General features: G+C 44.1%; 1 protein-coding gene and 1 pseudogene across 2 annotated transcripts; both read right to left on the bottom strand.

The window, feature by feature from the left end:
* Positions 1-866: 866 nt before the first annotated feature.
* On the bottom strand, positions 867-7,605 carry LOC111839474 (uncharacterized). 2 transcript variants are annotated; one of them, XM_072698051.1, is made up of 10 exons: positions 7,394-7,605; positions 6,257-6,380; positions 6,039-6,176; positions 5,760-5,905; positions 5,011-5,147; positions 4,817-4,910; positions 4,352-4,681; positions 4,053-4,239; positions 3,821-3,962; positions 867-3,690 (listed from the first exon to the last, which is right to left on the bottom strand). In XM_072698051.1, exons 2-9 carry the CDS (start codon positions 6,336-6,338, stop codon positions 3,832-3,834), a joined length of 1,245 nt encoding a protein of 414 aa, XP_072554152.1. In that variant the 5' UTR covers positions 6,339-6,380; positions 7,394-7,605; the 3' UTR covers positions 867-3,690; positions 3,821-3,831. The 2 variants fall into 2 exon arrangements, with proteins under 2 accessions (XP_072554152.1, XP_072554153.1); XM_072698052.1 differs by lacking the exon at positions 6,039-6,176.
* Positions 7,606-10,124: 2,519 nt separating this feature from the next.
* LOC111852091 (zinc finger protein basonuclin-2 pseudogene) lies at positions 10,125-11,779 on the bottom strand (annotated as a pseudogene).
* Positions 11,780-27,573: the final 15,794 nt, after the last annotated feature.

Raw genomic sequence — 27,573 nt, 5'->3', positions numbered from 1 at the left:
TCATGTGACTGGCTCGATTGTGTAACTGCCTCCTTTGGTATGATCACATTACTGCCTCCTATGACTGACATGATCATGTGACTGCCTCCTATGATTGCCATGATCACTGCCCCTGGCTTTTGTAAGAATCGTTTTATTTCATAAGACAGGAGTATTATATGTGGGGGGGGCTGGGCTTCATTTCCACTTTGCACAGCTGCACTCATAACAGCGGGGACGCCACTGCAGCAGCCTCATGCGGCACCTACACCTTCATACGCAGCAAGCAGGTGGCCATGATAATGACTGGCATCAAGTTACTGCTGCAGTCCGACACCAAAATTCATACAGATACAACATACACTCACCTAAAGGATTATTAGGAACACCATACTAATACGGTGTTTGACCCCCTTTCGCCTTCAGAACTGCCTTAATTCTACGTGGCATTGATTCAACAAGGTGCTGAAAGCATTCTTTAGAAATGTTGGCCCATATTGATAGGATAGCATCTTGCAGTTGATGGAGATTTGTGGGATGCACATCCAGGGCACAAAGCTCCCGTTCCACACAGCAAATTTCCATTATCAGAATTAACACTATTAGAGTTAAATCTAACACTTTCCAAGTGTACATATGGGAACCACCACAAAAGTGTTGATTTAACACTTTCCAAAGTGCTGTCCTATATAACACCCATAAAGTATAACATTTTTACACTGCTTAAGGTGCTGCTTTAGTCCTCCTTAGTGTTACTAGTTAACTGAAGTTAAGATCATATATGTATAATATATATATATATATATATATATATATATATATATATATATATAGTTAGTGCTATAAACACAGATACATTGAACTAATGACTTAATAAACACAATAAATTGTAACAAAAGCCCTTTATTCAGACTTTCACAAAATTATCAGTGCAACAAATCCATATCATCCACATCTGCATGTATACCTGGACTTAAAAAATACAACAGTCAGTGACGATATAAAAAAAGTTGTCACTGCCATATGCCATTTGAAAGTCAAAAGGTTAAAAATGCCTCAATTCTACCTGTTTGACTATAGAGAGCTGCAGGTCTTGTTCAGTTATACAATATGCATGAAGGTGCTCAGTAAATGTTGCTTCCATCTTTGACACAACAAAATATACATCACTTCTCAAAAGTATATGAACAACTTTACAGAACACTGGCATCTCATCTACTACATCAGTGCAAACAATAAGACCAGTGCGAAACTCAGTGCCAACACATTTGACCCAATTTGTTTGACTTATTTCAGTGGACATATCCAACTGAAAATACTCTGAAATCAATGGACCGTTTTCTGTCTCATTCAGCGTTTGTGTTTTAACCGGTCCAGATTCAATGCCTTTGATAGCCAATGATTCCCAGTGATAAGCAATGGCTACTTGGTGTTTTCGTGCAAGGGACTTTGTCAGATTCTTGAAGTTTTTTACACTGGATTTAAAAAATTTATGCTTGGCTTCATATCTCATAGTCCATGCGTGAACCAAAGGACCAATCTGGCGAATACATTCTGGGTAATGAATCATGAAGTGGTGTTTTGGAATGAGATTATTTTGAGGGTATAGCTTTGTGAATAAAGAATGGTGCTCTGCTATAAGATGCTTTAAATAGACAGTCATTCCATCTGTAATTGCAGGAGAAAACACAATATTAATTATGTTTGACAGGAGTAACAACAAATGCCAGTGTCTGTTTCCTTCTGGGACAACATCACCAAATATGAGTGGAATGTTCTTAATAAGGCACATTGTTTGACTGGCACTGAGTCCCACACTATTGCCATGAAGAGTTATCTTAGTTGGTCTGTTTTTTTTGTCCAAATAGCCATAGTTGAATGCATAAACACGTAAAAGAATGTTTTCCATTGAAATGAAGTTTTGGCCCAAATACTCAAAAAGCAGTTTGATTTGATATTGTCCCACCCCCTCCAAGATATCATGCATAATGTTAAAAAACGAAATTATCTGCCACATTGAAATAAGTCAAACTATTGAGAATGCTGCTTCGTTTGATTCCATAGCATGAACCTTCTCCAGCATTCTGATTAAGGATGCTATAATGCTGTTCATTTGTTTCTTGGGTCCGCAAAATAACACGTGGATCATCCGAACTAAACACTGTCTGAGCAGTGACTTTGTCTGTAAGACACCTTCTGCAGTAATAGCTAGCACTGAATGATTCCACATAGCCAAGAATACCATTTAACCCCAAATTGTCTCCTGTAATCTGTGAAATAGTGCCATAAATAGGTTGCTCAGAGAATGACACTTTCATTCCATCGCTTTCCAACATTTTTATATCTTTAATAAAGGGGCTTAATATTGCGTCGATCGTATACTTTTTCACATCTTGTGAGTGAAACAAGGAAATGAGATGAATATTCATCAAAGAAGAATTCAGGTTTGGTGGGAGGTTTCTGAGTGTAAAATATAAACATCCAAGTTTATGAATCCCTAGTTTAGATCCCAAAGGATTTCCCATTTCAAAATCATCATAATAAAGTTGAATTTGCAGCGCATTCTTATATCGAGAATATAGTGGGTGCTTTTTGTAGTAGTTTCCATCACAAAAATCATGGTAGCAATCTCTCTCACTGGATGACACAATGTGATTGCAAACATCCTCATTCTTAAAAATGAACTCTAAAGTCTTCATTAGTGGTATATAAATGAAAGTGTCATTGACTGGTACCTGTTCATACATTCCAGAAACTCTGTCTTTTCTTGAATCATATCTCACACCTAAATTAATTTCAATGGGTTCCACAACGCCCCACTTCTCACCAAAGTATTTCCTCCACTTAGAATCTGTATTTAGGTCACAGAAAGGATTATAAAGATTTCCAAAAACATCTTCTACAGCCTTTCTGCTGGGACTTTCAGAGGGGACCACCTGCAATACCTGGTTTTTAATAGATGTGTGAACATCATTAACTAATTCTTCCATGCTTTCCACTACAGACAAAATTACACTGTTGGCAACCCCACTACCCTGTAGTTTGGCAAATACGGAAGCACACATTTCCTTAGCTGGCTGTTGATATGTTTTAAGCTGGAGCACCTCGTTTCCTGCATTTAAAGCCAAGCTATCAGACTGCTGGGGGCTGTTATTATTGTCTAAGGTGGCATCAACAGAATCCCTATCACCTAATGTGGCACAGACAGTGCCTGGTTTATGAACAACTTTCAAGTGCTTCCTGAAACCAGCAAAACTTTTGAACTGTAAAAAACAACCATCCTGAGCACATACCAAATTAAACTTCTTCCCAGGATACAGACCATGCAACAGCTTAAGATGTCGAACCAAAGTGCCAGGCATATCATGCAATGAATGGCAAATGTAACATTTATACATTGTTCATAAATTTTGCTCTCAATTCTTTAACTTTTGGGCTCTCTTTTGTAACACCGACATCAATATTGTACACAGTTGTCTGGAGGAAAGTGTACAAACTGCTGAGCGACTCATCATATTTTACACCAAAAACAAAATGAACCTTGAAAAGTTCATCAAAGGCCGCCAATGTGGTCCTTCCCTCACAAGGTACAAGCTTCTTGTCCACAACGATGTAGAAGTTGCTAATTGCCCGTTTGTTGGTTCCTGAAGCAAGCAGATATGGCTGACGAGGTCCTTCCATCCTCAGGTGTTCATCCAAACTTCTGCAGGACTGTAGGTAAAAGTAAGAAACTAATCAATCTGTTGATCTAGACTTGTCTAAAAAGACAGGCACTGTAAATTAGTGATGTTTCCACCAATAAAAGCCATATATGAAAGCTTAGGGAAGATATGCCACATACTTTGTGAAACATCACCACATGGTCCACAGCTTGGCATGCACTGATCCTCTGCATTTTCTTCCTCCCATGAGATGGGGGTGGTGCAACAAGATGGGGGAGATGTGCAACAAGAGAAGGAGTGATGCCATGTCACTATCCCACTCTAAGAAATAGGATAAAAAACAGACAATTCTTAGCTTGCAAGCTCATAATGAACTTCAATGTTTAAAATTAATTCAGCTACTTCAAGTACCTGCAGAATAATCGACTGTTTGCTCTCCTTGCTGGTCCTTGGCTGATCTCAGTAGCCGTTGTATGAGGGGGGTGCATGTAAGGGTCTCTGCTTCTTTAATCACCTTTGCCTTGAATGAAGTATGCCATTTCTCCAGGAGTCTGACTGCTATTTCATCACCAAAGAGAAGACTGAAGTCTTGAAGTATCTGAGATACAAATCAAGTAAATTTGATTGTACAAACAAATTCACTAAACATCAACATTCAAGGCTACATTACACAAGACATACCAACAATTTAGCTTTAACATTTAACTTACCAATCCCTGTGTATCTAACAGCCGAGGGAACACTGAGAGTACTGTACCAGATGTCTCAGGATTATGGACAAGCCGCTGCCTATATTCAAACGTCTCGCGCATTTTCAGCAATATAGTCTCTCTGTCACTGATGTGGTTCATTAATGCTATTGCCTCCTGGAAGGACTCTTCTGACGACTGAAGGTGGTGGATGTTCCTATCAAGAGTGGCGCCTCCAGTTGTTTCAACTGGTGGTTGAGATGACTTCACAGGAAGCTTTGTCTTTCGCTGAATGGTTTTTATGCGCCACGCCAAGAAGCCAGATCCACTTTGACTGTCATAGAAATGCTCCTGACAGAGAAAAGTCTGCCTGAATATCAAAATTGCCAAAAAGTAGCTAAACCCTATAGAAATATTAACTCTAAGATTTTAATACAGCTGTTGAGCAGAAATAAAACATGGATAAAGCAACAAACTTTAACTTACATATCCTTTTTTTGAAAAAGGATCTTTAAGTGCTGGAAACAAAGTGATTATTCCAAGAGCATATTTTTCCTTTGTAATTCGCTGTGGAATCCTCCTAAGAAAAAAATATCTAAATTATATACTCCACTTACATATTAGACCATGCATGATAATACATAAGCACAGATAATACATGATAATACATAAGCACGTACCCTTCTGATTCTGTCATTTGTGCAGCAAGGATGTTCACCATTTGCCTTCTTGAGCTGTCACAAATTGTTCCTGTCTCCTCATATTCTGTAAGCACTGCTATCCCTCCAGGTTTTGAGAGGAGAATCTTGTACACCATCTAAACATAAGTAAAAGACGAGTTATAGACCAAAAACTAGGTTATGGTGCCTTAGATATTAACAAAATTACTATCACATTAGATTTGCAACAGTACCAATACCATATCATCATCAGTACTGGCTTTGCCTGTTTTAAGCTATCCATGCTGTCCTGACAGTGTGTCTAAAATGCAAAGCCAAGAACAAGTTTGTCATATCTTGATGTTTAACAAAGAGTATGCCATTTTTGTTGTAAAACTAAAAATAAACAAAAAAAGCATGCATTACATTTAATCAAAATACTTGGGTCAGACGATCTGTTTTAACTTTTTAAAATGAAAAACTTTCTAACCAACAGTTTACTCACGGTTTATAATTTCTCTCAATTTATGGTAAATGTACTTAATGTACTGTACAAATGTACTCTAAAGCTCTGCAAAAAGAACATATTGCTATGCACTATGTCAGATAACTTGAAAAATAGTGATAATGACATTTTTAATTGTTTTATTCTAAAAAATTCTCCTACATTTATCATTGGTATCAAAATGGTAAAGTATTTCCTTAAGTATTGTGATGGCTCTAGTACAGACAAAGTGCATCAATCTGATAGGTGCAAAACATGATCTTACGTCTTTGGCTGCTGAACACTGCAACACCTCCTCCTCTCTTCTTACCCGTTTCTGTGGGTTACAACTTTCACTGTCACTCTCTCTGCTTGAGGAGGACAAGGACGTTGTGTCTGTCAAGGTGGTTGAGGAATTGCTAGTGGAAATACCTGAATACATAAACGCACGTTTAGCTGAATTGCCTAATACAGTAGAGCATATGTGACCTCTGTTCACACAACTATTTAAATAAATACACAACTAATTTTACAAGCCTGTGCAACACAAAGATAAATTGGTTACCATCACTGTCATCCAAGATGACAAAGCATATGTCCTTTGACGTCAGAAGATCAGCAAATACATCTTCATCAACTTCTGTCCCAGTGTCATCAGTAACTTTTACCACTTTGTTAGATGGTATAGTGAATTTTACTTTGACTAAAAAAGAAAATGATTACATATTTAAGTATTATTTACTTCACATTTACATTTCAAAATTACTTTGCAAAAAAAAATACCTTCTGTGATAAAGTCCTCAAAGGAAGCTTTGGGGATTTTGATGTATTTTCTGATCGTCTGGTATTGCACTTTTACAATCATTATAAGCTGTAAAGGCAAAACAACTGCCGTGGACACTGCTCCCTAGAAAAAAGAATCACAGTATACAACACAAAATATTAACTTCGTAGCTCCTGTTTCAAGTGAATGTATACACTCTCATGACCTGCCTTCGGTCAGATGTGCCATATTGCGTTTACTGTACATAGCATCTGACGGACCGAATATGCCCTATGATATAATGATTGCTAGTGTTTTGGCAAAAGAAAACGCAGAATAGCGACAGCTGCTTTTTGACGCTTTAAACATGGTTGAATGCATGATTACTGGTCAACACACAAAACTACAATCTGGAAACTACGATATGGGCTGCAGGTTGGCCTTGAACAGAGGGAAAAGAACGTCAGCCAGGCACCACTACAAAACGCAAATAAAATGCATAGGTCGCTCAGAGTGATTTCATTTATCCTAGACTCAAACGCCCGCGTGGACAGGACCTTTAGCCATATTGTGAATCAGGCGCTAGGAGCAATTCAAGCGTGGCCAAAAATGGCCCATGTCATTAAAGCCAAGCTAAAATATGTACCTTAATCTTAAACGTAATATCTACCTTAATGTTAAAAGTAACTGTATGCACCAGTAAAAAGGTAAAACCTTCGTAATTTAAATAGTAAATTCCCTTACTTTTAAACGTTTTAAGCTATGCAAGTGAACGCTGCGGAGAAAACCCGCCAATCAAGAAAAAAACTTACTGTATAAGGCAAATTGCAGAGGCTAAACAGATATCGCACAACAGTATAGATAACGGGAATCTAACCGTAGTTTGGAAAAAAAAAACAACTGAAACACTGTAAAATCGCATAGTCTACTAAAATATTCGAGTCTATTAACATTGCCTCATGTGCCAGAGACGAACAGGCTAACCGCTTACTCGGCTACGTTTTCTAATATATTAGTTGGTAAAAAAAAAAAAAAAAGCAAAAACCCGTCAACCATATGTATTTTGATAGCCTATATGAGTATAATAAACATACTGTATATGACGAAATGGCAAGCTAAATACCAAAAGATGAACTATTTAAGTAAGTAATACTCACCAATTTCGCTACGCTTCGCTTCACGACATATGAACTTGGCGCCTTCAAACTGAAAAGCCGAGTAAGCGGGAAAAATTCCCGGATGTAGAGACTGACGACGTAGTGTGTCAGAAACCGGGATCACCGGAATAGAACGCCGTGTTTAACAGTGTAGTAACACTATGTGACGTTAGTGCAGCCACATTTAACTCTGAAACCTGAACACTTTAACTCTAAAAGCTCTAACACCATGATTTCAACACTTTTGAATTTGCTGTGCACCACATCCCAAAGATGCTATATTGGGTTGAGATCTGGTGACTGTGGGGGCCATTTTAGTACAGTGAACTCATTGTCATGTTCAAGAAACCAATTTGAAATGATTCGAGCTTTGTGACATGGTGCGTTATCCTGCTGGAAGTAGCCATCAGAGGATGGGTACATGGTGGTCATAAAGGGATGGACATGGTCAGAAACAATGCTCAGGTAGGCCGTGGCATTTAAACGATGCCCAATTGGCACTAAGGGGCCTAAAGTGTGCCAAGAAAACATCCCCCACACCATTACACCACCACCACCAGCCTGCACAGTGGTAACAAGGCATGATGGATTCTCATTCTGTTTACGCCAAATTCTGACTCTACCATTTGAATGTCTCAACAGAAATTGAGACTCATCAGACCAGGCAACATTTTTCCAGTCTTCAACTGTCCAATTTTGGTGAGCTCGTGCAAATTGTAGCCTCTTTTTCCTATTTGTAGTGGAGATGAGTGGTACCCGGTGGGGTCTTCTGCTGTTGTAGCCCATCCGCCTCAAGGTTGTGCGTGTTGTGGCTTCACAAATGCTTTGCTGCATACCTCGGTTGTAACGAGTGGTTATTTCAGCCAAAGTTGCTCTTCTATCAGCTTGAATCAGTCGGCCCATTCTCCTCTGACCTCTAGCATCAACAAGGCATTTTCGCCCACAGGACTGCCGCATACTGGATGTTTTTCCCTTTGCACACCATTCTTTGTAAACCCTAGAAATGGTTGTGCGTGAAAATCCCAGTAACTGAGCAGATTGTGAAATACTAAGGTAAGGTAGCCTGGGCTAAATGTAAGTTGATGAAAATAAGGTCTATTTAGCTCAGACTACCTTAAATCTGGCAAGTTATCCGGCTAAGCAAGTAATCCTGCTTTGTGAAACAGACCGCAGGAGATTGTCTTGACCAGGACCACACCCCTAAATGCATTGAAGCAACTGCCATGTGATTGGTTGATTAGATAATTGCATTAATGAGAAATTGAACAGGTGTTCCTAATAATCCTTTAGGTGAGTGTATATCCAAATGCTGAATGATCTGGTGAAGTTTGTCTCCAGTGGCTACCTATACTTATGCACCACTAGTGACGGTACAGCACATCAGAACACTAAGTGAGGACCCAAAGTGACTTGTGGCCAGATTTTCTGGAGAGCAAACTTAAAACTCGTGTCTTACGCTTGTGTCCCCAGCCTGAAATATGAAAACACTTCATTTGTTTTTCGTCACAGTTAAGTTCAAATACATGCTTGATTTATGCAGTCTTCAGAAAGCACCTGGATCACCTTAAATGAAGCATTAAAATGTAAATAATATAGAGATACAGAAATCTTGTCAACTTCTGGAAGGAACATTAATGAAGTAACAACTAAGCTTGGATATCACACTCTGGATGATACCTCAGAGATCACTCCCTGGGAACACCTCAGAGATCTTTCTCTGAACAATACCTTGAACAGCACTTGGGCTGCTCTTATGAGAGCTAAAAGCAGAGATTAATATTACTCTGCTTATCTGCTATTGCGCTAAGACTCAATGGTTGTTTCAAATGGAAAGCAGAAAATCATGTCATCAGCATTTTCTTAAAACACCTTAGAGGCAGGTGACCTCAAGACACACAAAATATTACACATCCCCTTGTAGACTTGAAAAGTGCAAGACTGGGTCAACATACAAATGTGGCAACACAAAGAACAAATCCTATGTTCAGAAGCCAAAAGCATGCAGGCCTTCTCTGCATTGGTACATTTATAAAAGAATTTGAGCTTTTTTTTTAAGTCTGAAGTGTGCATCAAAGTGAAAATAAAGAAATCAAATGAGCTAGAGGCTACATTTTCCTTCAGTCTGAGAGCTGGAGGTGCCATGAAATGAAACCAGCATGGGCACTGACACCCTCAGTACATTTTTTACATAAAGAACCCTCTGGGATGTTATTTACAGATGAGGCTGTCATGCTCTGTTAATAGGTCATTTAAAAGCTATTATTACACTAATAATACACCGAGAAGGCTCTCTTCTTATTACTACCATTTCTGCGAGCAACAGTCACAAAAGAAGTGTCCGAACAGTTTCTTTGGAGATGGACGAGGGTTTCCATGGAAGTGACAGGACGTGTTGGGGCCACAGGGATGCAGCAGCAGCAGAGCTACCCATCCAAGCGTGTCTAGAGACTTCCACAAGTACAGTGTGAAAGTAGGAGGCCTGGGGGTGGGGGGCAGTCATTTGGCCACATGCTGGCGCAGGCTGGGGTTCTGCTCTGCTGGTTGCAGCTCCGCGTCGAGGAGAATGTGAGGCTGCAGCCCGGAACCTTGCGGCGCTGCATCTGGTGCAGATGTACCGTCTTGAAGCGAGTGCCCTTGCAGCTGTATGGTTTGTGGCACAGCATGCACAGGACAGCACTCGGGTCGACCCCCTGGCCCGGCAGCTCTGGGAACCCCTCCCTGGCACCACCCCTCACCCAGTCTGCCCTGTTTGAGCCACCCTCCCCTTCGCTGGCCCCCTCCACCTCTTGCTGGTAGTCCGAGCTTCATCCTGCTCCAGCTGGAGAATGCTCCTCAGTGCCAGCCCAGGGCTCACCTCATCCCGGCTGGGAGATGCTTGGCTGCTGCCCCCACTGTGGTTGCTGTTGTTGTAAAGGTGGGAATGTGGATGGTGGCATCCCTGGGTGCTAGTCATTCCATTCAGGACCCTGACCCCTTCCTCATCCTCCTCCTCCTCCTCTTTGTCGTCGAACACATCAGCCACGCTGATGACCTCCTTCTCAATTTTCACTGGCATGCTGGATTTGCGGGGCTTCTTCTTGGGTGTGGGGTCAACAAAATGTTCCTGGATGCCAGTACCAGGCAGCTTGTGGCTGACAAGCCCTGCCTCGGCCACTAGAGGATTGCGGGAGCCAGAGGCCGAGGCCTGCTGCTCCATGAGAGACATGTTGTTAGAGGCCGGAGGGAGTATGGAGCTGGTGGGCAGGGAGACCGATGAACTGACAAGATCCCCAGGGGACAACAGCGCACAATAGAATGGGGGTATCGGTTGTACTGGCTGGACTGATTTCAAGGATGGGAAGATCAGAGAACTTTGCAGGGGAGACTGCAGCATGGGCTCGAGCGGTGGGGTAGTGAAGCCAAGAGGTGGCCGTCCCAGGCTGGTCAGAGTCAAACTGCTTTTGGTGCTGGAGATGACAGATGTGCCAGAGCCAACGCTGGAGCGGATGAGGTCCTTGTCACGGTTGTTCCTCAGCATGGGCATGTGTAGTCGGGGGTTAGGGTTGGCGCTGTGCCGGTTGAGGCTGCGCAGGGAGCTGAACACCATGTTGCAGCCCTCGATAGTGCAGCGGTGCTTGATCTTCAGGTGCACAGCATTGTAGTGGATCCTCTGGGTGCCCTTGTCATAGAAGGTCTTGCCGCATGCGTTGCAGCACACTCGGCCCTTGCGTGAGATAGAACCCATGCGCCGCATGCGATGCATCTTGGAGGAGAAGGACGAGGTAACGATGCTCTTGGCTTGCTCACTCTTAACAAATGCATGTTGCTCACTCAGTCCAGCCAGCTGCTGCTGCTGCATTGGTGCTTGCTGCTGTTGAGGCTGCTGGGAGGTGGGGGTCGGGGAGATGGTTGTTACGCTAGCAGGCTCAGGCTTAGGCTCGATCGCCACGGTGACACCGGTGCCCCCCAGGCCTGGGCTTTGCCCATAGCGGAACGGTGAGAGAGACACCTCCGACTCATTGCTCTCGTTGGGGTCACTCAGGTTTGGCAGACTGGACTCCCGTGGCCTGTGACCTGGCTGCTCCAGCATGAGCCCATTTTGGGGCAGACCCAGCATGGGGGCAGACACTGGGTTGATGTACTGGAAAGGAAGCAGGAAGGCCAGGCTGTTGGGGATGTTCTGAAAGTGGTGTATAGTGGAGAGACTGCTGTTCTCGAGGTGCGTCAGCAGGCTGGGGCTACGAGAGCAGTTGTTGCTCTCGATGAAAGTCCTGATGTCAGAGTCAGTCTTTGATGAGGGCACTGCGATGGCCTGGCCTTCTTTCTCCTAGATGGACAGATCTCCTCCTCCCGGGACATGATAGTCCAGTGGTCCAGAACCTTGCCTGCAGCATCCTGAAGGCCATATCAAGGGGAACAAAGGACACCACAAGAAGTCATTGATTCTGCATAATTGGCACAGCTGATTAAAGGTAAATAGCTGCCTGCCTGCAATGTCCAGGCCTCCTGGAGCAAAGACCTCGTAGATCTTAACAGAGCGACACCGCACACACCCTCCTTCTCCTAGCTTCCCTTTCAGTCTTCTTCTCCTGTGTCACCATGCAGGAAGTCATTACATTCATGGATAGAGAACAGGAACGTTTTCAATCTTGTCAACCGTAAAAACAACCTAGGGCTTTGGGGCACTGCTATTAGTCAGTCCCTGTGATACACCTCAAAGTCTATTGTTTCTCAGCTGATCCATAGAAATGCCTCACAGAAATACAAATACAATGACTGCCACAACAGAGGAGGAAGACTGACCTCTAACCGGTGTGTTATGGTTTTGCAACGGTCCTGTTACACTTCTGTGATAGTTACCTACCTGCATTATGCTACCCTAGCTGAACCTCACCCCCGTATTGGTCCACACTCAAGCCCCAGCCACCTGTGGAAGCATTTCTCAGGTTGCAGAAGCTTTAAGTAATGCCTGGTAATTGCAATACTTACATTCGGCCAGGAGATGGCAGCAAGAAAATAGAACAATAATTTCCCCACGGTTATTATAATTCACAAGGTAAATTTATTGTGTATGTCTGTGTATGTGTGTGTTTTACTGCACTTTGGGGACAATTTTATCAAATGCGACCTATGCAAACCCACACACACACACAGTGCCCAGTTACAGCACAGACACAGAGTCCCCGGTTAGAGCTCACACACACTCAGGGCACTGTTACAGTGCACACACACACACACACACACACAGCGCCTACTTACGGCACGCACACACACACACACACACAGCGCCTACTTACGGCACGCACACACACACACACACACACAGCGCCTACTTACGGCACGCACACACACACACACACACAGCGCCTACTTACGGCACGCACACACACACACACACACACACACACAGTGCCTACTTACGGCACGCACACACACACAGTGCCCAGTTAAAGCACACACACACACACACACAGAGCCCCCGGTCAGAGCTCACACACATTCACACAGTTCCCTGTTACAGCACACACACACACACACACACAAACACACACAGCCCCCGGCTAGAGCTCACACACACAGACACAGTGCCCTGTTACTGCACACACACATTTTATGCTGCCGTCTGGTGGCCAAAATTGAGTACTACCATTTAAAAACATTAAAAATGATCATTTCTGGTAATTGCAATACTTGCATTCGGCCAGGAGATGGCAGCAAGAAAATAGAAAAATAATTTTCCCACGGTTATTACGATAATTCACAAGGTACATTTATTGTGTGTGTGTGTATGTGTGTGTTTTACTGCACTTTGGGGACAATTTTATCAAATGTGATCTATGCAAACCCACACACACACACAGTGCCCAGTTACAGCGCACACACACACAACGCCTACTTAGAGCACACACACACACACACACACATACACACAGAGCCCCCGGTCAGAGCTCACACACATTCACACAGTTCCCTGTTACAGCACACACACACACAGAGCCCCCGGTCAGAGCTCACACACATTCACACAGTTCCCTGTTACAGCACACACAGCCCCCGGCTAGAGCTCACACACACAGTCACAGTGCCCTGTTACTGCACACACACATTTTATGCTGCCGTCTGGTGGCCAAAATTGAGTACTACCATTTAAAAACATTAAAAATGATCATTTCTGGTAATTGCAATACTTGCATTCGGCCAGGAGATGGCAGCAAGAAAATAGAAAAATAATTTTCCCACGGTTATTACGATAATTCACAAGGTACATTTATTGTGTGTGTGTGTATGTGTGTGTTTTACTGCACTTTGGGGATAATTTTATCAAATGTGATCTATGCAAACCCACACACACACACAGTGCCCAGTTACAGCGCACACACACACAACGCCTACTTAGAGCACACACACACACATACACACAGAGCCCGCGGTCAGAGCTCACACACATTCACACAGTGCCCTGTTACAGCACACACAGCCCCCGGCTAGAGCTCACACACACACACACACAAACACACACACACACACACACACAGACATTGCCCAGTTACAGGGAACACACACACACACACACACAGTGCCCTGTTACAGCGCGCCCACACACACACACAATGCCCACTTAGAGCACACACACTGACACACTGTGTGCTGATACAGCCCACACACACACACACACAGACACAGTGCCCTGTTACAGCACACACACACACACACACACACAGCGCCCAGTTAGAGCACACACACACACACACACAGAGCTCCCGGTCAGCGCTCACACACATTCACACAGTGCCCTGTTACAGCACACACACACACACACACACAGCCCCCGGCTAGAGCTCACACACACAGACACAGTGCCCTGTTACTGCACACACACATATTATGCTGCCGTCTGGTGGCCAAAATTGAGTACTACCATTTAAAAACATTAAAATGATATTTCAATTTCAATTTCAATTTCAAAAAACTTTATTTGTCCCCGAGGGGCAATTTAAAAGGCATAGAGGAGCAACGCACACAAATAACAGTAGTAACATTAAACGCAACCGATGACACACAGACACACAATAAACTATGAACATAATAATGAGTAAAAGTACAGAGGCAATAGTATGCATTATGGAGAAATTGGGGGGGGGGGGGGGGGGGGGGAAGTGAGAGACTCAGATCTGAGGAGGTCTGGATTGTAGGGGGGAGGGGCAGATGGGAGTGTGAGGTGATAATGGTGGGTTTGGGAGGGTGTCAGGAGTTCAAAAGAAGGACAGCTTTAGGAACAAAGGTGGCCCTCCTCCTCTGTGTCCTGCAACCAGGACAACGGAGCCGGCGTTTGGAGGGGAGCCACTCAAAGGCAGTGTTCAGCGGGTGTGATGGGTCTTTAATGATTTTGAGTGCTAGCCTGTGTGTCTGCTGGTCACAGATGTGTGATAAGGATCTCAAGGGCAGACCAATAATCTTAGAACACACGTTGACAGTGCTCTGTAGCCAATTTCTGTGCTGCGTGCTGGTGGAATGGAACCAGCAGATGATGGAGAATGAGATGACATTCTCTATGAAGGAGTAGTAAAAGGACCGTAAAATGTCTTTCCTGACTCCAAAGGAATTCAGTTTCCTAAGGAGGTATTGCCGCTGATGACACTTCCTGAGAATCTCCTCTGTGTTGGAGGAGAATTTCAGCAGATGGTCAAAGATGGTGCCCAGATATTTATACTCCTGGACTAGCTCCACTGGTTTACCATGGATGAAGGTGGTAACTGCCGCAGCCAGGTCCCTCTGTTTGTTGGTGTAAGTCACCACCATCTCCTTGGTTTTACTGACGTTTAGTTCCAGACATGAGGTGTCACACCAGTCCACAAACTTCTGCAGAGCCTGACCATGGTTGTGTGAGGGGCCTGACAGCAGAGTCAGGAGGACTGTGTCGTCAGCGTACTTCACCAGATGGCAGTTGGGCTGTGTGGTTCTGCAGTCATCCGTGTATAAGATGAAGAGCAGAGGAGACAGCACGCATCCTTGGGGTGACCCGGTAGAGGTATAACGAAGGTCAGAGAGAGTATTGTTTACCAGAACTCTCTGTGATCTGTTGGTCAGAAAGTCCAATATCCACAGGATTAACTGATTGTCCAGATGAAAGTTGAATGAGAGTTTAGCAGCCAGGATGTGGGGTTGTAGAGTGTTGAAAGCTGAGGAAAAGTCAGCAAACAAGAGTCTAACTGATGAGTTAGGCTGCTCCAGATGTTTATGCATGGTGTCTATAATGAATGATTTTGCATCTTCAACACCTCTGTCTGTGCGATATGCAAATTGAAGAGGGTCCATATGCGAGTTAGTTGTTCTGAAGATGTGCTGTTTTACGACCCTCTCCATGGCTTTCATCACTAGAGAGGTGAGAGCCACGGGCCGAAGATCATTCAGAGCTTTGGTTATACTTTTTTTGGGAATGGGGATAACTGTGGAATGTTTCCAGAGGCGGGGTACTATGCCGCTGTCCATAGAGCTCTGGAACAAGGTCTGGAATACGCCACCTAGTTGCTGAGCACAGTGCCGCAGGACTCGGCTGCAGATGTGGTCAGGGCCGGGTGCGCTTCTCTCTGTAGTCCTCTTAAGGGCATTAACTACATCCAGAGTGTTGAAGGTGAATGCAGAGTTGTCTGATTTAAGTGAGGATCTTAAACTCTGGAGCTGAGTGGAGTTGTCTGACTCAAACCTGGTGTAAAAGGAGTTGAGGTCATCAGGGAGTGATGTGTCGCTGCTGCCTTCCACATGGATGGTTCTGGGACTGGAGACAGCTGTGTTCACAGAGGCCATGGTTTTCAGTCCCTGCCAAGCAGAGCGAAGGTTTCCCTCTAAAAAATTCTGCTCCACTTTGTTTTTATACTTCAGTTTTGCTGTTTTAATTGCTTGCTTGACTTCTCTGTTGATTTCCTTCTTGTCTGATTCAGAGCCAGTAAAGAAAATCCTTTTCTTTTTGTTTTCTGGTAATTGCAATACTTGCATTCGGCCAGGAGATGGCAGCAAGAAAATAGAAAAATAATTTTTCCACGGTTATTATGATAATTCACAAGGCACATTTATTGTGTATGTGTGTGTGTTTATGTGTGTGTTTTACTGCACATAGTGGACAATTTTATCAAATGTGATCTATGCAAACCCACACACACACACAGTGCCCAGTTACAGCACACACACACACAACGCCCACTTAGAGCACACACACACACACACACACACACAGAGCCCCCGGTCAGAGCTCACACACATTCACACAGTGCCCTGTTACAGCACACACACACACACACACACACAGTGCCCAGTTACAGCGCACACACACAAACTGTGCACTGTTACAGCCCACACACACAGACACAGAGGCCTGTTACAGCACACACATGCACGCACACACACACACACAAACAAACAGAACGCCCCCGGTCACAGCTCACGCGCACACACACACACACACTGTGCCAAGTTACAGCGCACACACACACACACACTGTGCCAAGTTACAGCGCACACACACACACTGTGCACTGTTACAGCCCACACACACAGACACAGAGGCCTGTTACAGCACACACATGCACGCACACACACACACACAAACAAACAGAACGCCCCCGGTCACAGCTCACGCGCACACACACACACACACACAGTGCCCTGTTACAGCACACACACACATACAGGACTCAGTTACAGCACACACACAGTGCCCAGTTACACACACAGTCCCCGGTCAGAGCTCACACACATTCACACAGTGCCCTGTTACAGCACACACACACACGCACACACACACACACAGAGCCCCCAGCTAGCGCACGCACGCACGCACTCACGCACGCACACACAGTGCCCTGTTATAGTGCATACACACAGACACAGTGCCCTGTTACAGCACAGGCACATTTTATGCTGCCGTCTGGTGGCCAAAATTGAGTACTACCATTTAAAAACATCAAAATGATATTTTCTGGTAATTGCAATACTTATATTCGGCCAGGATAATTCACAAGGTAAATTTATTGTGTATTTGTTTGTCTGTGTGTATGTGTGTGTTTCACTACACTTTGGGGACAATTTTATCAAATGCGACCTATGCAAACCCACACACACACAGAGTGCCCAGTTACAGCGCGTGCACACACACACAGTCCCCACATGTAGTACACACACACACACAGTGCCTACTTACGGCACGCACACACACACAGTGCCCAGTTACAGCACACACACACACACACACACACACAGAGCCCCCGGTCAGAGCTCACACACATTCACACAGTTCCCTGTTACAGCACACACACACACACACACACACAGCGCCTACTTACGGCACGCACACACACACAGTGCCCTGTTACAGCACACACACACACACACACACAGAGCCCCCGGTCAGAGCTCACACACATTCACACAGTTCCCTGTTACAGCACACACACACACACACACACACAGCCCCCGGCTAGAGCTCACACACACAGACACAGTGCCCTGTTACTGCACACACACATTTTATGCTGCCGTCTGGTGGCCAAAATTGAGTACTACCATTTAAAAACATTAAAAATGATCATTTCTGGTAATTGCAATACTTGCATTCGGCCAGGAGATGGCAGCAAGAAAATAGAAAAATAATTTTCCCACGGTTATTACGATAATTCACAAGGTACATTTATTGTGTGTGTGTGTATGTGTGTGTTTTACTGCACTTTGGGGACAATTTTATCAAATGTGATCTATGCAAACCCACACACACACACAGTGCCCAGTTACAGCGCACACACACACAACGCCTACTTAGAGCACACACACACACACACACACATACACACAGAGCCCCCGGTCAGAGCTCACACACATTCACACAGTTCCCTGTTACAGCACACACACACACAGAGCCCCCGGTCAGAGCTCACACACATTCACACAGTTCCCTGTTACAGCACACACAGCCCCCGGCTAGAGCTCACACACACAGTCACAGTGCCCTGTTACTGCACACACACATTTTATGCTGCCGTCTGGTGGCCAAAATTGAGTACTACCATTTAAAAACATTAAAAATGATCATTTCTGGTAATTGCAATACTTGCATTCGGCCAGGAGATGGCAGCAAGAAAATAGAAAAATAATTTTCCCACGGTTATTACGATAATTCACAAGGTACATTTATTGTGTGTGTGTGTATGTGTGTGTTTTACTGCACTTTGGGGACAATTTTATCAAATGTGATCTATGCAAACCCACACACACACACAGTGCCCAGTTACAGCGCACACACACACAACGCCTACTTAGAGCACACACACACACACACATACACACAGAGCCCCCGGTCAGAGCTCACACACATTCACACAGTGCCCTGTTACAGCACACACACACACAGAGCCCCCGGTCAGAGCTGACACACATTCACACAGTTCCCTGTTACAGCACACACAGCCCCCGGCTAGAGCTCACACACACAGTCACAGTGCCCTGTTACTGCACACACACATTTTATGCTGCCGTCTGGTGGCCAAAATTGAGTACTACCATTTAAAAACATTAAAAATGATCATTTCTGGTAATTGCAATACTTGCATTCGGCCAGGAGATGGCAGCAAGAAAATAGAAAAATAATTTTCCCACGGTTATTACGATAATTCACAAGGTACATTTATTGTGTGTGTGTGTATGTGTGTGTTTTACTGCACTTTGGGGACAATTTTATCAAATGTGATCTATGCAAACCCACACACACACACAGTGCCCAGTTACAGCGCACACACACACAACGCCTACTTAGAGCACACACACACACACACACACATACACACAGAGCCCCCGGTCAGAGCTCACACACATTCACACAGTTCCCTGTTACAGCACACACACACACAGAGCCCCCGGTCAGAGCTCACACACATTCACACAGTTCCCTGTTACAGCACACACAGCCCCCGGCTAGAGCTCACACACACAGTCACAGTGCCCTGTTACTGCACACACACATTTTATGCTGCCGTCTGGTGGCCAAAATTGAGTACTACCATTTAAAAACATTAAAAATGATCATTTCTGGTAATTGCAATACTTGCATTCGGCCAGGAGATGGCAGCAAGAAAATAGAAAAATAATTTTCCCACGGTTATTACGATAATTCACAAGGTACATTTATTGTGTGTGTGTGTATGTGTGTGTTTTACTGCACTTTGGGGACAATTTTATCAAATGTGATCTATGCAAACCCACACACACACACAGTGCCCAGTTACAGCGCACACACACACAACGCCTACTTAGAGCACACACACACACACACATACACACAGAGCCCCCGGTCAGAGCTCACACACATTCACACAGTGCCCTGTTACAGCACACATAGCCCCCGGCTAGAGCTCACACACACACACACACACACACACACACACACACACACACACACAGACAATGCCCAGTTACAGGGAACACACACACACACACACACAGTGCCCAGTTACAGCACACACACACAACGCCCACTTAGAGCACACACACACACACACACACACACACAGAGCCCCCGGTCAGAGCTCACACACATTCACACAGTGCCCTGTTACAGCACACACACACACACACAAACACACACACACACACACAGTGCCCAGTTACAGCGCACACACACAAACTGTGCACTGTTACAGCCCACACACACAGACACAGAGGCCTGTTACAGCACACACATGCACGCACACACACACAAACAAACAGAACGCCCCCGGTCACAGCTCACGCGCACACACACACACACACTGTGCCAAGTTACAGCGCACACACACACACTGTGCACTGTTACAGCCCACACACACAGACACAGAGGCCTGTTACAGCACACACATGCACGCACACACACACACTGTGCACTGTTACAGCCCACACACACAGACACAGAGGCCTGTTACAGCACACACATGCACGCACACACACACACACAAACAAACAGAACGCCCCCGGTCACAGCTCACGCGCACACACACACACACACACAGTGCCCTGTTACAGCACACACACACATACAGGACTCAGTTACAGCACACACACAGTGCCCAGTTACACACACAGTCCCCGGTCAGAGCTCACACACATTCACACAGTGCCCTGTTACAGCACACACACACACACACACACACACACAGAGCCCCCAGCTAGCGCACGCACGCACGCACGCACGCACGCACGCACACACAGTGCCCTGTTATAGTGCATACACACAGACACAGTGCCCTGTTACAGCACAGGCACATTTTATGCTGCCGTCTGGTGGCCAAAATTGAGTACTACCATTTAAAAACATCAAAATGATATTTTCTGGTAATTGCAATACTTATATTCGGCCAGGATAATTCACAAGGTAAATTTATTGTGTATTTGTTTGTCTGTGTGTATGTGTGTGTTTCACTACACTTTGGGGACAATTTTATCAAATGCGACCTATGCAAACCCACACACACACAGAGTGCCCAGTTACAGCGCGTGCACACACACACAGTCCCCACATGTAGTACACACACACACATACACACACAGTGCCCTGTTACAGCACACACAAACACACACTACCCACATAGAGCCCTGTTACAGCACATACATGCACACAGCGCCCACTTAGAACACGAACACACACACACACACACACACACACACAGCGCCCACTTAGAGCACACACACATACACAGAGCCCCCGGTCAGAGCTCACACACACTGACACAGAGCCCCATTACAGCATACACACACAAACACACAGAGCCCCCGGTTAGAGCTCACGCACACTAACACAGTGCCCCATTACAGCACACACACACCCAGTGCCCAGTTACAGCGCGCACACACACACACACAAACACACACACTGTATTAATGAAAGAGAACTGCCTGTATCTACCATTGCCAAAAACTGCTGCCCCCTGATGGTGATTGGTAATGTGAGCGCTTTGAAAGTAATGGACACCCTTCCTTGCATCTGTAAGGTGTTTGTATGGCTAACCTTACTCGAAGTTTGTTTATGTTGTTGGTCAGCTCTTGGGTGGTTGAACTGATTAAGATAGCATTTGACTTCCTGCCAATCCTGTTCAATCAGTGTTCCCACTCTCACTAACTCTTCCACAGTTTTAGCAGTACCTCTCAGTAGGCTTGCCAGACAGGGATTATAATTACGCAGAATAGCATGTACCACATCCTTCTCTGTCATGTCATTCTTCCATCGCAGACACAGTGCCCTGTACTGGAAAGCAAAGTTACGGATGGTCTCTTGGGGTCCTTGTTTCCTCTCATGGATTTTTCTCTCTGCTTCTGCTTCATAATCCTCAGAAAGAAAAGATCTTAGGAAAGCATCCTTAAATTGACTCCATGTTCCAATGGCTCTTCTCTCTGCCAACCACCAATCTTTAGCAGTACCTGACAGAACAGATGACATTGTAGCTAGTACTTCCACATCGCTCATTGGTCTAACAGCTAAGAATTCTTCACACCTCTTAATATATGCCACTGGATCTTCATCTGATCCCTGGCCAAAATGTGGAAACTCAATCTTAATGGCCGTTTTAAAATGACGCCCTTGGCAGCCAGATGGATGGGAATGACAAAAATATGGGTAAACCTGGACAGGTGTAGAAGATGGCAGAACACGTGTCTGTATTAAAGCCTTCAATTGTCCATCTCTCCTCTGCAAACAATCCATAGACTGACTGACCTAGCTCTTGCATCTGTAAGTCCATAAGTTGTTTTATTCTATCTACCTCTGTACTCAATCTCTACTGAAATCTTTCTTCCATTGCCTTTGCCTTGTCCTCCACTCCTTGTACATATACCTGGCAAGTGTCTAGAGAAGTTTGAAAAGTGCTGAAGTCAGAGTTGATTTTCTCCACCAACGATTCCACTACCTGCAACCGGGTTAACATCTCCTGTAACTGCTCTGGAGAAAAAGGGGCAAGAGGTGCTTTTCCCTTAGGAGGCAGTTGTGCATGCTCCTCTGCAAAGGTTCTCGTCGAGTCACAAATGGACCAGCTGTGAAGTCTGAGTCATGGAACTCATCCCGTGTCTCTAACACAGATAAACAGAATGTTGGGTTATATATCTAGGTGTGTGGAGTTTAAGTCAAGGAAGGTGATGTCACATTTATATAATTCCTTGGTAAGACCCCACCTAGAATATTGTGTGCAGGTTTGGTCACCATACCTTAAGAAGGACATTGCTGCCTTAGAAAAGGTGCAATGGAGGGCTACGGGAATGATTCCTGGTCTTAGAGGAATGTCTTATGAGGAGAGGTTAGCTGAGCTGAATCTGTTTAGCCTTGAGCAAAGGAGACTAAGGGGGGGACATGATCCAGGTCTATAAGATTCTAACGGGTCTGGATGCTGTTCAGCCGAATGGCTACTTCAATATTTGTTTAAATACTAGAACTCGTGGCCATAAGTGGAAATCAGCGGGATTTTAAATTAAATTTGAGGAAGCACTTCTTTACACTAGGGCTGTCGCGGTTAGGAAATTTCCCTTGCGGTTTTTATGGGTGGCTCAATAGCGCGGTATGCGGTATTACCGCCGTTTAAAAATAAATAAATAAATAAATAAATAAAAATCTTGATTTTACTGCATACAAAGCTCTATTGCTGAGTTATGTAGCATATATTGTTGCTTTTTAACTGACAGAGAGACAAAACATTTTTTGTTTATTTTTTTAATGCCAAACAGCAATAAGAACATGCCTTTTCCAATTAAAAAAACGAAATCAAATCATTCTAAAGTAGGCTAACAATAAACAAACAATAAGAAATTATTTTTTCCAATTTGAAAAACGAAAAAAGGTTTCTCCACTGTATTGAATGGAACCATCTCCTCAACTAGATACTGTGTAACAGCGGCTGTAAGACATTTATACCGGTTACTTTCACGGTTGTATTTGACCGATTTCGCAAAGGCTTCAGCTACTCCTAACTGTCGGCTAGTACCGGCCTCAGCTGTTCTTTTTGATGTTGCTCCGCGACCTGATGCTGGAAGAGGCAGCTGCGCTTCAATGGCTGGATGACAGTTAGCGAGATGACACCGCAAATTAGATGTATTGCCACGTGTCACAGGGACCTTTTTGCCACAAATTTTGCAAATCGGTTCATCTAAATTTGCCGGCTCACCCTTTTCATTGGGTTGAAAGCCGAAATGTTCCCAAACTGGCGACGTGACATTAGGTTTTGGGACGAGAGCGCCTGCCATCGTTTCAATATTCAAAATCAACGAAACCCCGGATATTAACAGTTCGCGGGAAAATGACACTCGTAACACTCTGGTATCATTATTAATTTATTTAACATTCAATACAGGTGATGAATTGTAAAACAATAAGGCCACAGCCTCATGAAGAAGAAGAAAAAAAAATTAACCCTGTCCCTGCGGTTGCCGCGGTTTCTGCGGTTGCTTTCCTTCCTCTGCGGTTGGCTTGTCAATAGCGCGATATTACAATATTGCGGTTATCGCGACAGCCCTACTTTACACAGCGTGTAGTTAGAGTATGTAATAGTCTTCCTGCTAGTGTAGCGGAAGCTAAAACCCTGGGCTCCTTTAAATCTGAGCTAGATAAGATTTTAATAACTCTGAGCTATTAGTTAAGTTATCCCCAAACGAGCTTGATGGACCGAATGGCCTCCTCTCATTTGTAAATTTCTTAAGTAGAACATAAGAAAGAACATGAGGGCTGCTGCTAGTCATGGCAACACCACTACTAATGCAAGATACAATGAATTGTTAAACCCTGGTCCCTGTTCAGGCACCACTTATGTAACACTGCTGATTCCTGCCTCAGAACCAACCTATTACACACTATACATAGGGAGGGACATTTCAGGGTGGCGTAAAGAGAAATACACCATCAGTTCACAGACCAAAGAATATTTACTAACAAAGGTGAGCAGCAAATGTACATGTAAATAATGAATTAACAATAACTCAAGAAAACTGGTGTTGAGATGGATAACCATACAACTGAAATGAATAGCACAGTCCAAAGTGGACACCAAACGTCCTCTTCCAGGTGAGGATGGTCCAAACAATGGTAGGATGTGAAGTCGGAAAGAGAAGGTTGGCAGTTGCAAGTAAATCAGGGGGGGAAAAAAAGGGTGTGTCTGCAGCTGACGTGACGTGGAGCGCAATCTGCCGTCGCCTGCAGGGGTGGAGTATACGCTGGATGTAAACAAAGGGGTATTCGAGGAGCTCAGCAAGGCGCAGCAGCTGCGCGTTCAGCCAGTGCAATTTTGTCATCCATATTACAGAGTACAATACGATTGTCCAAAATCCTTATTGCTGTTAATGTTTAACAATTATTTAATTGTTGGTTGTTTTTTTTGTTTTTTAATGTTCTATATATCATGTTGAGCATTTTCTAGTCGCGGATAATTTGGATTTGGACGTCCAGCTACCATGAACGTCACAGTTTGTGGGTGCCTGTTCTTGATAAATAAAATAAATCGTAATAATAAATAAAAATGTTTCTTTCACCAAAAAAAGTGTATTCTGACGTATTTTTGTAGATTTCATATCGAAACACTATCGAACTGTATGTTTGTGTTGTCTGGTTTCATTTTCTCATATAATTAGTAAGGCTACTGTACACCTTGCAAACACTCATGTGAAATATCGACACTATTATAGAAACGTCACATTGGTTGGCACTGTACAAGTCATTATATGATAATTAATACAAGAAAGAAAAAGAAAATTGCAAAGCATCTGTTACATTTAAACATGGAAGTAGCATGTAGAAATAAGTCCCCCAGGCTTGGCATGTAGTAGTGGAAAAGGTTAAATTTTATGAAAACATTTAAAAGTGTTTGTGGCAGGATTTGTAATTATCCATTTTGTCCTATACACTGTAACAATAGGGAAGCTGCCCTGCATAATCTAAAAGTCCACAGAAGTGGCATGTAGAAATGAGGCCCCAGAACATGTGATATATTGCCAGGAAGGTCGGAATTTGTACTTTACAAAAATTTAAGATTGAAGATTCAAAAGGTTTATTCGTCATGTACACAGTTGTACAGTACACACACAACATGTAGTGGAATGTAACCCTGGTCACTCTGAGCAGCTGTGCATGATAAGAGAGTAACAAAATATAGAAAAAAATAAGAAAAATAATATGATAAAAAATATATGAAATGTTCAGCTGTACATAATCTATACATAAGTGATAGGTAAGAGGTATATAAGTGCAATGTGCAAGAGGCCTGAGGTATGTGCCAATGATTTGGACAGGGTGAAGCAGTACCTAGAGGCATTGAGTATTGTCCTGATTTAGGAGCATTATGACCTGGGGGAAAAAGCTCTTCCTTAACCTTTCCGTTCTGGGATGCATTTCCCAAGACCATAGTGGAGCAAAACTGTTGTAAAGTTGCGTAGTTCGAACTACAGTTCTTGAGCTGTAGTTAGAAGCTTAGTCCCGGGTAAATACATCAGCGATGGTGGAAAATGCAGTCTAATAAGGTGTAGGAATTAATAGCTCAAATAAATTTTAATATTCTCCACCAATATGTTTGAATTAATTAAAGCTTAATTAATTATTATTTAATGCTGATTATTAATCGATTGTTATGCCGAATGGTCGGCTCCTCCAAACTCAATTGGGGTATCCCTGTGAGTCTGTTAATGTGACACTTAAATGGGATTCACTAATTACCAGTATCGCTTAGTAACCTGAGTTAGAAGGCTCGTCCAGCGAGCTGCATCATCAGGTAATGTAAACAATTGGTAGCGAAGCTCCCCTCACGGCCGATGAGAGAGAGTCTCGCGATGTTTCCGGTGAGTTTGAGGTTCAGAGCGTGTAGCAAGATCGCACAATGGCAGGAACTTATTATGAGACACACAATGACGGAGGCTAAAGTTGTGTAAAAGACATGCATTTATTCCTAGCTAACACTACAACTAACATAAGACAGACATTACACCTAACTGTTGGGGAGCTGGAGGAAAGCGCCGTAGCTTTGACCCCCTCTCACCCTCACCTATGTGGAGGAAGCGCTGTCGCTTGCCACTCCACACATGCACTTCTCGGACTCAGGAGTTATGAGACAGCACACTTCTTATCTTTTACTTGCGCAAGGGTGCCCACTCACTTAGATGCAACAGACAGTATCTGCGCCTCAGTTCAGTGTCACACCGGGCAGTCCCTTGGCTTCTTTATTTATACTTGGCGGGAGGGGCTTACATGGGGCGTAGTTTAAACTGTTAATACTGCTAGTACCTTTACAGACAAAGGTTTATCAGGAAACGCTACACAACCCAGGGTAGGCCTCCTTGGCCATGTTGACAAGCCTATCCCCCACCCAGAGTTATAGTTCCTGTTCTCTCATCCTTTGGCGTCTAGGGACCACTTTGTTCTGCCCTGTCTCTAGACGCAGGGGCTGATACATATATATTACATATTGCTAACACACATACTTAATATGATAAAAGTAATACATTTTCCACTCTAACACTAACACAAACAAAAAACACGAAATAACGGAATAAAACAAACAATGTAATTATGAAAATGCAATGACCGGATTTAAATGAGTAACCTTAAATGGGAAATACTGTTCTGCAAAGCAAGCACAGTTTGTGGAACACGACCCTAAAGTCTTATAGCAGGTTAACAGAACAGCTTAAGTTGTTAGAATGAAAGGAAGTTGGTTTACTTGGTTGAAGAGTGGGGGGGGGTCTTGGCAGTTGATGGCAGAGCTGCTGAGCTGATGGCACTCAGGAAGGCGCGGCGTTTGGAGCAGTGGAGTGGAGTCCCTCTAGATTCTCTCTCCTGGTGAAGCTTTGTCTTGGGTGCTGTTCTCTGTTCAGCTGGGCCTTCACCGGAGGGCTTCTTGTGGGTTTCTCTTCTCCCGGGCTGATGTTCTCCTTCGGGCGGATGGTTTTCTCTGCACCGGCTGGCGGTTGTTCTGCTCTGGTTGGCGGTTGTTCTCTGCTCTGGTTGGCGGTTGTTCTGCTCCCCTTTGTTCTGAGGTGCTAGATTTTTATGGTCTAAAGTTCATGAATAGGGATGACCAGGAATTCGACTCCTGGCCCAATGGCTGGCCATCCATTTGGCGGGCTTTCGGAAGGGGGTCTGTATCAGTCCTTTTGGGATTTATGGCCCGCCAGATTCTACCTTTACTGATGATTTTCATTAAGCTGTTATAACTTTTGATACA

Source organism: Paramormyrops kingsleyae, chromosome 13 (assembly GCF_048594095.1).
Source record: "Paramormyrops kingsleyae isolate MSU_618 chromosome 13, PKINGS_0.4, whole genome shotgun sequence".
Lineage (NCBI taxonomy): Eukaryota > Metazoa > Chordata > Actinopteri > Osteoglossiformes > Mormyridae > Paramormyrops > Paramormyrops kingsleyae.
This window is presented reverse-complemented; position numbering and strand designations above follow the sequence as displayed.

Excerpts from the sequence above, each read along its gene's own strand:
- LOC111839474 (XM_072698051.1), bottom strand. The coding sequence starts at position 6,338 with ATGATTGTAAAAGTGCAATACCAGACGATCAGAAAATACATCAAAATC. Across the intron at positions 5,906-6,038 it reads CATCTTGGATGACAGTGATG|GTATTTCCACTAGCAATTCC; the intron begins GTAACCAATTTA and ends TTATGTATTCAG. Across the intron at positions 5,148-5,759 it reads AGTGTTCAGCAGCCAAAGAC|ATGGTGTACAAGATTCTCCT; the intron begins GTAAGATCATGT and ends ACTTATGTTTAG.